Below are 15,133 nucleotides of genomic sequence, written 5' to 3'. Positions count from 1 at the left end.
AACTGATCTTAGTCGAAATGAATCGGGTGCACTAATGGAGGCTTTTGCACTCTTTTGAATGAATCTGTTTTAAAACAGTAGCAGTACCACATGATAGAGCACAGATAAATTGCACTGACCTGAGCTGCTGTGGTTTTTCAAATCAACCCCCCCTTCTTGAGATGTGTAATACTATCCCATTATCTTCAAATTATGTGCTCCGTTTCTACTGTGCCAGCTTCAGTTTGAGTGTTCTACCAGATACTTTACTTGTAATATTTTAAGAAGGAAAGAACCTAATTATTTTATTTTTTTTTAAATCAGAATTGCAGAACAGGTTGTGGTCCATGTTTTGCGAGGAATTAAGAGGCAATGAAAATACAGCATTAGTGTATTATTTCAGGGCTTCTAACCTGTAGAAAAAGGTGCCTGGTACAGCCCTCCCTGCTCTTATTGCTTTGTTGAAGGAAGTTGGAAGGTTGAGTACCTTTCCTTTGCAATACTTAGTAATCAAGCTATTCCAATGTGTTTTTTTTTTTTTAATTTACAGCATGGCCACTATAAAACTATTTCACCTCATTTCCTTGACAAAGCAGCAGGGAGATGAAGAAAGTGATTGTAGCACTTGTACTTCCAGAGTGTTGTACCTCTTCTGGCTGAATGGAGATAAATGAACAACCCAGCCAAGTACTTGGACTACCCAGCATTCCACATCTTAGCTGAGCAGATGTGATGTCGACATGTCTTCCAAAATAAAAAGTCATCATTATAGAAAACTTAGTGCCAGATGGTAGAATGATGGAAATAAACTCTAACTGTTTGAAGTTCACAACAGTAAATTAAAAGACAACCTAAACAAAACAAAACAAAAAAAAACCAAAAAAGCCATCCCAAACCTTGGTTAAACCCCAGCAATTCCAGTAGAACAAGATAATACAAAATATTATTACTTGAGTGGTTTTGACATGTATATATGCACGTCTGTACGCATGTGCTTTTGCACAAGTTTATTGTACTTTTTCTGTAACCAGGAGCAGCAAGGACCAGCTGCTCCACCAGGCAGGTGAGCCTGCAGCTGAGCAAGGGTGCCAAGAGGCTGGGGCATGGGCATAGGTCTCAATGACAAGGGGTGCAGTCCCACAGCACCTGAGCAAGGACAGAAGAGCAGGTGTGTTGACAGTGACCAGACAAGTCTGCAGGGACAAGGCAGGTCCAAGGTAAGGCTGGGAATTCAAGTCAGGGGGTTGGGGTCACTGAGGTGCAGGCATCCCTGCAGAGTGGCTCAGGCAAGGAGGATCAAGGACCTGAGATGAGGCTTCTCCCAGTTCTTTCTCCTGTGGTTCTTTGCTCCCTGATGCCTCATGCTCATGGGTGGGCCATGGGAAAGCAGTTGCACAATCTGGTGGCGCACTCAGGGTCATGAAGCTTATGGAAAATGTGGAGTTGTTTCAAATGGTGAATGAGGACCAAAGCCTGTGGAAATCATTCTGCTCTCATCTCCACTGAGCTTTAGGTCAGGTCTTGCATGGCAGTTGGTTTCGTGATGGTGAAACTGCTACTCTCATCAGCAGTTTAATCTGACCAGCTGGACTTCCTTCTTTGCCTTCTCTTCTGTCTAGGATTTATTTTAAATGACTTTGAAATAAAAATGCACTTTTTGTTGCAGCCATTTGAAGGAAAATGTTTCCAAATGCATGAACAGAAGTGCTTAACCATTAACAAAACATGATTTTATAAAGGTATCACCTTTTGTCTGAGCAGAATGATGGTGATTTGCATATTCAGGTTTAAAAAACCTTCTCTCTTTATACTAAAATATCTATTCTACGCTCTTTGCATTAATTTTGCTTCGCTTAATCCACGTTGTAGCTGTAATGCTTGTGTGTTCCTCTTCAGGGCCTTAAGTATGATGAATATCGAATCAGTTACTGCCAGAAGGGTTTGAGAAGGTTATTGGTGCATGTGGAACTCTTGTTAACTTCTGATAATTCATGTCTTTTCAAATTTGTCTTTTGTTTTCCTCTTTGCAGAAGGTAGCCTGTGTTCTTTACAGAAGTTGCTATTACCAATACCATCAGGGTAATCTTATTTTTTCTCAAGGCCCAGGGTTTTGGTACAGGTTTTCTATACCATGCGCAAATCGCTTAGTTGTGGAAAAGTGTAACACATATAAAATGTATAAAATATATAACTTATATAAAAGACAGATGATGATGACAGCTTTTCCGCAAAAATGTTGCAGCTATTTTGTAAGGGCAGTGGGATTTTTGTAGATGATTGTGAATTTTTTTCTAGCTATACATTAAGATAGTATTAGCTTTATTTGACTTAGTGATGACAGACATTGCATGAAAAAATTAGGTACTTGCACAAATAAATAGTTTAAAAGAATTTTAGATTTAATATATCAGATATTTATCAACTGTACCCTGTAAACATTTTACTAGCTTTTTCTGTCAAGTGACTTTTCTTAAATGTAAAATATAGTGGGAGAATTACTTTCAGTTTTTTCCTTTTAAAATCTCAAATTTCCGAATAGATTATTTTCACTTGGGGAATATTGTTGGTCTTTGTTGTGTCGAGTGCCTGTAGTATGCTTTATTTCTACGATAATTCTTAATGACGGGATGGAAACGTGAATGCAGTATACTTGTTTGAACAGTGAGCATTTAAGCATAGACACCATAGAGAAGAAAGGTCCCCGGACTCAAAGAACCGAAAACCCCCACTGTAAAACAGCAGGCGGTTCACCTGGTGGGAAAATAGAACAACATTTTTGCACGGTGATCAGAAACCAATGACAAGGTACCTATTTTTTAATTAGAGGCAGTGCAGGGACAAAACAATTATTTGTTTTAGAACTTTGCAATTTGTTTTAAAATTACATTTCAAAGTTTAATGTTTTTAAAGATTGACACAAATGACAGCATATATTTCTAAAAATGAGTATTTAAAATCTTCTTCAACCTGTTGTTCATTTAGCTTTACAACAGCTCTGCTTCAAACAGTGCAAATGCAGAAATGCTTGTGTCTTTTGCTAGCTTTAGATCTTGTACTCTTATGGCTCCAGGCACTGGAGCATTAACATTTTGCATTTTTAAAACTAGAACAATTAAACAGTGTTTTAATATGGACTTAAAAGCTTCCATTTATCAGATATTTTGATTAAATACCGGTTTAGGATCAAACCACAGTTGCCCAGAGAGGTTGTGGAATCTCCGTTGTTGGAGATACTCAAACCTCAGCTGGCCATGGCCTGAGCAACCTGACCTGGTTGGACCTTCTTTGGCAGGAGGCTGGTCCAGATGACATCCATATGTCCTTTCCATCACAACTGATTCTGTAACTGTGAAACAAGTTCCTTTAAAATTGCACAAACAAACAAAATAATTTCTGGCTACTGAAGGACATTGCTGGTTCTTTATGTTTTACTGTGTTTAGTTCAGCAACTTGTGGGTAGACATGGAACTTCAGCTGAAGGTTTAAGGCAAAACTACATTTCAAAATTGTCCATTTTTTTTTTAATTTTAATACTGGACGTAGGTGATTAGGAGATGATACTGTTAGAATTGAAGGATAAATTTGAGTGAGTTCTAGTATGTAATTTGAATACCTTTTGGTGGTTAAATCACAGATTAAAACAATATTTGTTCATGGAGTGTGAACAGTCTTTAATATCTGAATCAGGCAGTCTGAATACAGATGAGATTTGAGTCAGTGGCAGTGCTGCAAATGAACAGGTGATGAGACCTAGCGAGGAAAGAGGAAAAACACTGTCCACTGAGCATATATAGGCGTTTGTGAACCGAAAATAGTTGCGAAAAGGAAGTACAGGGTATGTGTAAAAAGGCAGTGGCGAACAGGGTACCATGTCTCATGCCATCAAAGAATCAGTAGAAGCACAGTAGGCAATCTTTCAGTCAACTGCCTGCACTGTATAATCCAACAGGCGCTCTGTCAGAAAAGCATCTGATATTAGTTGCCAAGTCATATTGACATCAATATACAGTATGATTTTGAAAAGATCAAGTAGTGTAGGGAGTTCTCTTACTATTGTACTAAATACCTACACTAATGCAGTAGTCTTTGTTTCCCAAGTCATAGCAAAAATTAAGTGTACATCTACTTCGACTGTTTGGAGGAATGTTCGTACTTAGGTGAATTTCTGAGGCTTGCGTGCAGGCTTTAATCTCTAAAATAGACAAGGAAATGCAAATGCCCTGGATATAGACCTTACTATATTCCTAGCTGGCTTGATGAGATTTTAAGTTCCATTACTGTGGGTTCCTTTGCCATTTATAATGCCAATAACTAAACATTGTATTTAGTCTGAAATTACTGTTCTTTTCACTTCTTGATGTCTGGTTTTCTGGAGTTGGAATTTTTCTTTTGGGCCCCAATTAAGGAGTGTTTACAAGGCACAGAGTTGGGGGAGCAAGATGCATTGTCCCTTCAAGATGTATGATAACAAATTAAAATTAAATTACAGTGGCATAATCAGAGGACACTGTGTGACTTTCATATGTTAACAAGTTGAAGCAGAGATTGCGAGGAGCCTGGGCGCATCAAAAGGAATTTGAGAGTGCTTTTGCATTAGCTAAGATTTTCCTATCCCTTACCTTGCATCAAGTAAGAAAGCACTTTTTTTTTCTGACAAAGAGAAACCTGGAGTCCAACCAAACATAACTTTTGGTAAATGGTGACTTGTTCCTAATCTCATCCAAACAATATCGGTGTCCTGCTCTGGGGAAATTCAGGAGGTGGGATGAGAGGGAAAGAAGAAGCAGACAAGCATCATCTCTGTGCAAGAGGCAGGTACCTGTTCTGGGAATATCTTCATTCCTGTGGAAAAACAGAGATGCTTGCTACCAGGAAGAGATAGCCTTCATTTCCTTTTTATTTGTGGGCAAGACAGGCTGTCTTCTGGATACTCCTTCCCTTCTTTGAAGGAAATCTGGCAGAAAGCAGGAACTTTATAAAGGTGATATCCAATGACATGTGGCAAGGTACCTCGAGCTGTGTCAGTAGGAAGCATTCTAAATAAAAGACTTTTTCAATAGAGGGACAGGACCTTACTCTGAACCAATTGGCTTTCCCTCCTGTTGCCTCAGAGCAGAATTTTGCTCCTGGAGAATGCTGGCAGACAAGATCCAAGCCGCCTGTGATGGAGCTGGAAGACATGAATGAACAATGCTGTCCTGGGGGCACTGACGTTGCTTGGAGAAAATTCTCATAGGAATTAGGACTTGAAGTTCTGAATTTTAAGAATTTGAGGTTAACTGTGGTTGGTCTTTCTGTTTGTAAGTTAAATCCAACTTGCTCTTTCACCACTGATTCCCTGGGATCAGTGGGTGGTGTGTTTTTAAAGATGAAACTACTGACTTGGTGTTGAGGGATGGGAAGAGGTCTGCAGTATCATCTCTGCTCTCTCTGTGAAGCCCCCTTGCTTTAGAACAAGCTGTCCTTGTGGGTAACACCAACCGCAGCGCTTTTGGGTCTGTGCAGCAGGACACCTGCCCCTTTCACCTCCTTGGGACCGTTTTTTCCTATGTCTTTATCCTTCATTCACTTGGGCGCTTCCTGACATCTTCCTGGCTCTCAGCCGTGCCACCGCGTTCTCACTTTTTCCTGCTTCCTTACCTAAAAGTGGGAATTCCACCCTGGCTGGGTTTCCTCAGGTCAGCAGAGCTGCTGTACCTGGCTGGCATGAGCTGAACCAAAAGCCAGAACTCAACTTGCACAGGAGACAGGACGTCATGGCCCCAAGGAGTTGGCTCCCACCTCTGCTCGTGATGCTGGGGTGAGCTGGAAGTTGGCTCCCAGGCTTGCCTGGTAGGCAGAGGCTGGCTCCAGCAAGGTGGCTCCCAGCTTGTTCTGCACACAGGCAGGCACAAAGCTGAGCTGATTTCCTCAACCCCAGGCACCAGCCATGCTTGGGAACTGGCTCCCAGCTCCGCTGCTCGCAGAGACAGACAGGAGCTTGGGTTTGGGCTCCTGGTCTTTCTTCCACAAAGCGTGAAGACAGCAGGAGACCTGTGGGTAGGGAGCGTCTCCTGGGAACCAGCTCTCCATGCCCGCAGGAACTAGGCAGGAGACAAGAACTGGCTCTTGGCTGCCGTTGCTGGAGGAGTCGTACGGCAATTAGGAAGCTATATAGCAGTTGGGAACCTCTGAGCTTGTCTTCAGAAGGTATCTTTGGCCTATATTTTTGGCTGAGACAGACTATCACATTGAAGTGGGTGCTGTCGTGTGAGACAAGTGCTTCTTCAGATCTTGTTGCCATTTCCATTAGTTAAAATATATGCAGCCTGGTTCCAGCAGTGTGTGGTCCTTATTACTGATTGTACAACTTGGTCTGTTTCAGATAGTTGTTTCTTCAGCAAAAATGCCATGTAATACCAAAAAGTCTGCCAAGCCCATAATAAACCGTTGCCCAGTTACTAAACTGAACTAAACTATGAAGCTTGCATTTAGGTGTGATCGAACAAACTTGTCTTGCTGCCCTGCTCCTTGTAGCAGAGGTCTGGGGTTAAAGCCTGCTTTAGTGCTGGAGGTGGTGCCAAGTTTGTGTTCCTGCCTCCCATGTCCCCCCATACCCTGCCCTGCATGTCACTGCCCCTGTAAGGGAACTACAGAAAAGTGGAGCTTGAAATACTGGTATTTTTGTAGTTGATTTGTTTGAATGTGGAGAACTCTGGGAATAATACAAAAGCCTGAATTATAGTGACACAAAACTTTCATTGTTAGCAGCTTGAAAAGATTGTGCTGAAAATTGGTTAGCTTTAGTCATCTTTTTATAAATTGTCTTTTAATTTTAATCTTTTCTTGCTTGACTTTGAAACTTGAAATATCTAGTTGAGTCTCTTCTAATCAAATGCTGTGAGTATAAAACTTCACAAATAAAGAGATTATTCAGAGACTGTATTTGTGAGGGTGTTCAAAACTTCATTTGTTATGATTTTGGTAAATATATTGCTTTACAATATATTACTGATTTGTATGAACAGTATTGCTTTCCTGTTAGAAAATATCATATTTGTTTTACTTGTATAAATATATGCTTGCATCTATTGTTATTTTATTTTATTATTAAGTGAACATTTTTCTTTTCTTCCCAGAGGATGCGAAGCAAGTTTTTGGACAGACCACAATTCATCAGCACATTCCGTTTAACTGGAATTCAGAGTTCGTACAGCTGCATTTTGGAAAGGATAGAAAAAGACACCTAACATATGCGGAGTTCACCCAGTTTTTACTGGTGGGTCTAATACAATATAGTTTGACAAGGGTAATAAGAAGGATGCAAGAATCAAAGTATTTGCAAACTTGCCAAAATTGCACGCTGTAGAAGTTACAAGATAGACCGAGTATAGGCTTTTACAGTCGGAGTGCTGGACTTTAATAGTGTGTTGATAAATAAGATATATTTGTGGTAAAACTGCTGATTCAGGCTAGCTGGGTTTTTTCTGTTGTGTTTGTTTTTGACACCTATGTGCAGAAGGTGATCTTTCCACACTGTTGTGTAGACATGAAATCAAAAACCTAGACCTCAAAATCTGAAAATCTCCTGTATATTTATACTGCATGAGTCAAAGAATGTTAAATAACAGTACTGAACATTTTGGACTCAGTTGCCAGACTGGTATTAAGAAGTACTGTCTGAACGTAACATGTTTACCAAATTTGTATTTAATTCAGTGCTGATGCCCAATAAAGACAATGTTTTGCTGCAAGCCCTTTCCACTTACTTCTTTGCTTTTGACCTAACAGTATCTCAGGGAAATGTGGTATATAGAGAATAAAATACAGTCTTTCTTTTGCAAGGAATTCTTGGCTATTCACATTTTAGGGTACTTTATTACAGAAAACAAAATATTGTGCTAATAAAAAAATAAACAGATTATCTGTATTTCAGCAGTACTGTTAAAAATAGGCTTCAGTAGGAAAAGTGATCCTTGAAGTGGTAAAACACGTGAGTTTCTTATTTGTATTCCTTCTGAATACTTAATGCCTGTATTTACACTAGAGAGTTTTAAAATGGGAACCTGCTTCAAGACTGCAAGGTTTCTTTTTTTCTTGTTTACACAAGTATGTTAGTTCACAGTAGGAGGTGGTATCATTTTGATGAGGAATAATTAAGATAATGCTATTGAGACAAATGTTTCAAATTGACTTTGTAGAACAGAGCCTAATTAACTTTGTATGAAGAGGACGTCAGGTATCACATGATTAAATTGTATTCCCTTAGGTTTTGTATTGACTATTGTAACTCCTAAGTAGCTAAGACGTAGACCAGTTTTGTGACAGAATAATGAACTAGAACCTCTTTTGGATAAAAAAGCAAATGTGTCACTTGATTAGTGTCAGTGGCCAGTCCGGCCCAAACCACAACAATTAGGAAAAAATGTCTCTGGCCACATGTTCTGGTGTTCATGTATCCTGATTTTGGTGGATTAAATTGCAGTCTTAACAGAGTACCAGTCCTGTTTGCCTCATGCTTGTTTAGAGAGCTGAGGAAAACCTGAAGAAAAACCCAGAATGAAAAAAGGACAATTTTTTGCCAAAAAAAAAAAAAGGGGGGGGGGGGAGTGGTGAGAGAGGTTAGAGCCACAGGCCTAAAAGAGCCCATAACCTCATGGCTGGGTATTTGGAAGATTTGAGTTCTTTCTTTGTGTCTTTGGATACTTCCATGTTTTTTCTTTGAATTAGGAAAAGCGAGAGCTGAGGCAGGAGTTTTCTAACTTTGGAGCTGAATTCTAACTACCAGGCTTTCTCATCTTGTGGAGGGGTGTTCCTCTTTCCTTGTCTAAAGGACTTTTCTTGGATGTGATCAGATTCTGGCGAGAATTGTATTTGGTTTTGGTGTGTCTTGCCCCTGCCTCATTTGTTTTTTTTTTTAAACTGGCACTACTGCAAAAGTGAATCTTAGCTAGTTGCAGTGCAGAGTAAAAAGTTATGTTGGAACACATCAGTGGTCCTCATGAGCCAGACAGCCCTTTTGGTGATGATCCATATAGGACAGAAAGAGGGAGGAGGAGTATAATCATGCAGAACAAGGATGACGATTCTGGGTGTCCTCTGGAGAGGTGAGATGCATTCAGGAAAAGTTCTAAGGCTGCTAATAGAGATGCCGTTGGCATTGGTGCAGGCAGCAAGGCCTTTCAAATAAATTAATTGTCCCAAGGCTCTGCTGAAGTTGCCCACTATCAGTAGTTCTGTTAGGATGCTCAGTCAGTCACAGTGATTGGGTACATCAGTTTACCTGCTCCCTAGAACTGTAAATCTTTGAAACATGTAAGTTCCCTTGCTGATTCTTGCCTTGCAGCATTCTATTATAGATACTGAAGCTTGGGCACAGAAATTACTCTCAGCACAAATTGGAGAGTCGATGTTCACAGACATAGAGATCTTCCTTTAAAGTCTGTAACCTTTGGTACTCAGCCTTCGCTCCTGACAGTCTGCCTGTGCGTGAGTCAGTCTCCTTGGTCTGATGTCTAGACCTTGGACCTTAGACAGCAGGAGACCACAGTGGATACCAAATTACCTTTCTGCATTCCTGATGCGTGCATGCTCTTTACATTGTATTTAACGTGGACCAGATGGTTCTGTAAGGCGCTTCAGGTACTGCTTTGTAAGTACAGTGCAATTTGCAACTTTTAATGAAATAAACCAGCTAGATTCAAATTCATTCACATTGTGTCCTATTATGCCACATAAAGTTGTTACATATTCATTATCTGTCACAGCATTTGGGCTAATCATGACTTCTGGCAAAGCTGAAGATACGTGGAAAATAACATTAGTATATTTTATCCAGGCATAAGATGGATCTCTTCTGGCTTTAAATGAGAAGAGTTTATATGGGATTATGAATATTTATATCCTGCCAGCACTTTTTTTTATCTACAGTAACAGAGATGCCCAAAAGTGTAGCCTCCAAACTGCGTGGCTCTAATACAGTTAACAATATTTGCATCAACCCAGAGCTGGGGTTTGTTGTTTTACCCTGCTTCTTATTTTGCTAGCTTAAAATTAGCTCGTATATCTCCACTATATATCCGTCACATCTATATCTGTTTGGATATGGTCATGTTCCATCATCACTGAAGTGGCAAGTCTGCTTCACAAAGAGCAACACTGGCCCCTTTCTCAGCATGTAAAATCTATTCTGCAGGATGAATGTTAACATATGCTTATATCTGGGCTTGGTAAATCCATTTCCACATTGTCTGGGAATTTATCTGTGCTCAACATAGTAGTTGATGAAGTAGTACTCTTTATAATTGAACCCCAGGATCTACTCCAGTGGAAAGGATTGCGCTGTATCTGATGACTTGTAGATCCATTGGGATGGAACCCAAACATAAATTTCTATCTAAGTGGAAAGTAAAAAAGCTTCTAATAAGCTGTAAGTGAAAGCTAAGGTAAAATCTCTAAATAGGAAATAAGTTAATGAAAATTCTGCTGCCAGCATGCCTGCCATGATGTGCAAATTAATTTTTCACAAAGTCTCATGCTACCTGGGGGAATTCTGGACTTCCAGCATCAAGGGAGAATCTTGCTTTCTAAGGGTATCTAAGTTTACAGAAAGTCTAGTTAGAGGAGGTTCTTTAGGATGTGTAATTTGTATTGCAAAGCAATGAGGATTGTATTTCTTTAAACCTTAATCTGTCTAGGTAAACAATAATGGACTGAAATAGGTGGAACAATAAAAATTACTGCAAGTCAGATAGCATCTCTAAACACTACAACTTTGCTTTATTGTGGTATTTTTTATATTAGCTGCATATACACAGCATAGGCGATGTTACAAACATCTCGTAAAGATTTTCCTAATAAATTGCTAGTAGCTACTGAGCCTCATTTGGAAACGTAGTTAGTCGTGCTGTGATATGTCTCAACTTTCAGCCTCGGAGACTGAGGGAATAGATAGCCTTTTTCAGTTAAACACTTTAAGGAGTTTATTACGTTGTTATGCAATGTATAGTGATTAGAGAAGTGACATCTGTCTGGTTTTTTTTGTGACCGACTTTATAGGTGAAATTTAGTTTTGAGACTGAGTATGTTACCATGTAATGATGTGCATGTTCTTGTATGCCATGTCACTGCCTTGGTCATGGCTTGGGAATGTCATGTGCCTGGAGGTCCCTGGGCTTTTTTCTGCTTGGTGCAACTGGAGAATGCATAGCACAGCTCAAAATAACTGTAGCCTAAAAAGACCCTGCCTTCCTGAGAAGGTGGGATGAGTCTTTTCTATCTGTTTGCAGTATGCTTAAACCATTTCATTTCTGAACTAAGGAGGCAGTGCGAATAGGGAACTCCAGAAAACTGACATCATCCTGTTAAGACTTTGTCTTGCTGTCTGTCTACAGCTAAGCAGCTCTTTCCTAGCTGATGAGTGTGGGCAAATGGCAGCACCGAGTCCATAACCATGTGTTTAACCAAGTGGGATAATTCTCCTCTCTAGTGGGTTCCACATGTACCAAGAAGATTGAAAGGAATCACGTTAGCAAGGAGAGGATGGGGTGTTTTGGCTTGTACTCAATTGTAGTACTAACAGTCTTTTTGCAATTAGCTGGGTGATGACAAGAAACACTCACTCAACCTACCTCTCTGGAACATGAGCCCTGCTCTGCTTCCGTGTCTGAGACATCACTGGCAGCTGAGGTCCCACTGATGGTATACGTGCCTCCAGATTCACTGACGGGTGTATGCAGATGGTAACAGATTGGACTTCTGCAAGTGGTGGTTTTTTACTGCATTTTAGTGCTGGATTCTGCTAGCACAACACTGCCAGCAGTTTCAGTGGTTAAAACAAACAGAATGAGAGAGGGAGAAGAAAGCAACATTCATAGTTTCCCATGTAATCCTTCTGCTAAATTCAATTTATTTTTTCTTTGGTGATGCTGCCACTTAATGACAAACATTTTTGTTCATTTATTCATATGTTTCCACCTGCCCGGTCGTGAGTATTTAGGAAGACAGGAGTTATTATACCTAACTCCTCCTCAGAGCTCTCTGCCTCCCAAGTAGCTGCCCTGCCTCAACTGATGAAGTTTTTTTGTGTTCTTGTGCTCCTCCCACTGTAAACCTCCCAAAACTGCTTGCTTCCAAATTTCTGTTGAAATTATAGTCACAATTGAAGTGAAGCAAGAGCTTATATGTCTGCATCCAGCCAGAGTGAATGTTATTGCTGAATTGTAACACCTCCACATAGGGGGCTGTAATGTAAAGGAAACGTGACAGAACTGAAATTGTAACACTTTAAATCACAACCCCAATGAGCGTTTCTCATTAAAAGCAAAAATTTCTGAATAATTCTATAAATGAAACACAGTATTGAAACACTGATCAGTCCTTCCTGCTCCTTGTCTTTTTCCTTCTGCCTAATATATTAGGAGGTTTTCATCATACCTGTCAGGCTAGGTGTTTTAATTAGAAATCAGGACTAAAATTTGAGAGGTCAGGAGGCGGAAATGAAAACACAAGAACAGTTTGAATGGCAGCATGAATTGGTGGCCATGGCATGAGATGAACGAGCGGAAGGAGTGATGGCCACTGCCGGCCCCCGGCATGTCTGATCCTACGCCAGCTGAATTTGCCTTTTGCCCTTCACTCTCTGTTCCTTTGAATGCTGCTGTGAGATTAACATCAATTTACAGGAGATCGTATTCACCGTGAATACGTCGTGCTGGTGATTCTCAACTAGCCTGAATCTTGGCTTAATATGACTTTTAAGGCATATATTTGCAAATATGTAGAAATAATAGGATAGTGTCATGGTCCACTGCAAGACTTGCTTGGTATTGCTGTGACATACTTTTGCTCTGATTCAATTTTCTGAGTAACTCATTATGAATATGTATTCAGGCTAAGCACTGTATTTCCAGCGAAGAAGCTTTTATAAGCTTTGAAATTTAAAGGGAGGACATGGCAATGATTTGTTTTCCTCCATTCAGCAAAGAAATACCGATTGAGAAGTCTATCTATATCACCAAAATGTATTTCTGGTTTTGGCAAACCTGTTGAACTGAAGAAAAAGTTCATATGTATTACCAAGTTACTGTCTGTGCAACGTTGTTCCTTTTAAATGAAAAATTAAAAAATAAGAAAGCAGTCTAACAGTAATTTGTGAAGAAAGGGTGAAGGTCACAGTAGAAAAAGATACAGTTTTGAGAGATTAAATGCTTTTTTTCTCCCCTCTTCTCTCAGGGGTACATTTGAATCACAAAATGAGATGATCAGGTGGCTGCATCAGATAATGCTTGTGATTGATCCCTCTTGTTACTACTGCTGAAATATTGAGAACTGATCTTTAATCAGTCGTGATACAAGGAGTTCTAAATTAAACTGCTGGTGTCTTTTGTAGACAAATACCTTTATGTTTTAAATGAGGATGCTTTTTGAGGGAATGCTTTCAAGATTAGGGGGTGTCTACGTGGAAATCTCTGATGATTACATTGTCCTTGCTCAGGGAGTAGCAAATGCTTTTACAGAAAGTATTTTGACCTGCTGTGACACATGCAATAACCTGGATAATGCACATCATGGAACACTTTCATGTTCATGAGTAGGAGATGACCTGCATTGGTGTGTTGATACATATCCTTAATTTCTCAGTTAAATGAATTGTGTGACGTAATGTCCAGACAGCAGAGAAATCGTGATGGTTGTCCTAGATATTGAGCTCAGTGATGGAGACTGTATATGCCACCAGTAGAAAAGGCTGAAAGTTACACATACCATATCCAATTAAAATTAGATTACCTGTAATCATGTTTTGTTAAGTATGAGATATCTTGCAGGATTGCATTATATAAAATCTAACTATTAAGGCGATGATTTTGAACCTAACTTTTTTTTTTCTTCCACATATTTTTTCAGGAGATACAGTTAGAACATGCAAAACAGGCTTTTGTGCAGAGGGACAATGCTCAGGCCGGAAGAGTCACAGCTATGGACTTCAGGGACATTATGGTCACTATCCGTCCACACATGCTGACACCATTTGTAGAAGAATGTCTCGTAGCTGTGAGTAGTTCTGGTACCCCAACTGGGAAAGACCTGGGATACAGACATGGGTTTCTTTTTTTATGTACCTTGACCACTATATGTGGCATGTAGTCCAGCTTATAGATGCATTTATGATCTATACATATGAAAGTTAACCCTTATTGCAGAATACGTATTCTCAATGTTCCTGGTCTTCTAAGACAAAAGACAAAGCAGGTAGATGGACCTTAGTAATGGCCTACAAAGGTAGAGTTTGCCTGACTGTTTCCAGTCATCCCATCATAGTGTAGACTTGGTCAAATATGTTAAAATGCCCTTGCATCTCACTTAGGAAGTCATCCCCAAAGGACTCGTTTTGTAAGGATGGACTTGGCCTTGCACAAAGCTAAGTGCAAGGTCCTGCACATAGGTCGGGGCAATCCCAAGCACAACTACAGTGTAGGTGGAGAATGGATTGAGACCAGCCCTGAGGAGGACTTGAGGATGTTGGTTGATGGAAGCGCAACGTTAGCCAGCAATGCGTGCTTGCAGCCCAGAAGACCAACCATATCCTGGGCTGCATCAAAAGAAGCATGGACAGCAGGTCAAGGGAGATGATTCTGCCCCTCTGCCCTGCTCTTGTGAGATCCCACGTGGAGTACTGCGTCCAGCTCTTGGGCCCTCAACATAAGAAGGACATGGACCTGTTGGAGGAGTCCAGAGGAGGGCCGTGAAAGATGATCAGAGGCCTGGAGCACCTCTCCTATGAAGACAGGCTGAGAGAGCTGGGGTTGTTCAGCCTGGAGAAGAGGAGGGAGACCTTATTGTGGCCTTCCAGTACCTAAAGGGAGCCTACAGGAAAGATGGGGAGGCACTCCTTAGCAGGGAGTGTAGTCATAGGCCAAGGGGTAACAATTTTAAACTGAAAGAGGGGAGATTTAGATTAGATATTCAGAAGAAATTCTTTACTCTGAGGGTGGTGAGACACTGGCACAGGTTGCCTGGAGAAGTTGGGGATGCCCCATCCTGGAAGTGTTCAAGGCCAGGTTGGATTGGACTTTGAGCAACCTAGTCCAGTGGAAAGTGTCCCCTCCCATGGCAGGGGTGTTGGAACTAGATGATGTTTAAGGTCCCTTCCAACTATTCTATGATTCCAATGTCA

General features: G+C 40.5%; 1 protein-coding gene across 4 annotated transcripts in view; it reads left to right on the top strand.

Annotated features, from left to right (window-relative positions):
- The window catches only part of SLC25A13 (solute carrier family 25 member 13), a 103,589-nt gene that overhangs the window by 43,928 nt on the left and 44,528 nt on the right, over nucleotides 1-15,133 (top strand). For all 4 annotated transcript variants that reach the window (XM_074574727.1, XM_074574726.1, XM_074574725.1 and 1 more), the window contains 2 exons: nucleotides 7,098-7,237; nucleotides 13,864-14,010. In XM_074574727.1, coding sequence (XP_074430828.1) covers nucleotides 7,098-7,237; nucleotides 13,864-14,010 — 287 coding nt within the window. The remainder of the gene's footprint in view (nucleotides 1-7,097; nucleotides 7,238-13,863; nucleotides 14,011-15,133) is intronic.

This window comes from Larus michahellis, chromosome 2, assembly GCF_964199755.1.
Source record: "Larus michahellis chromosome 2, bLarMic1.1, whole genome shotgun sequence".
Lineage (NCBI taxonomy): Eukaryota > Metazoa > Chordata > Aves > Charadriiformes > Laridae > Larus > Larus michahellis.
The sequence above is the reverse complement of the archived record's forward strand: the minus strand, read 5'-3'. Positions and strand labels throughout refer to the sequence as shown.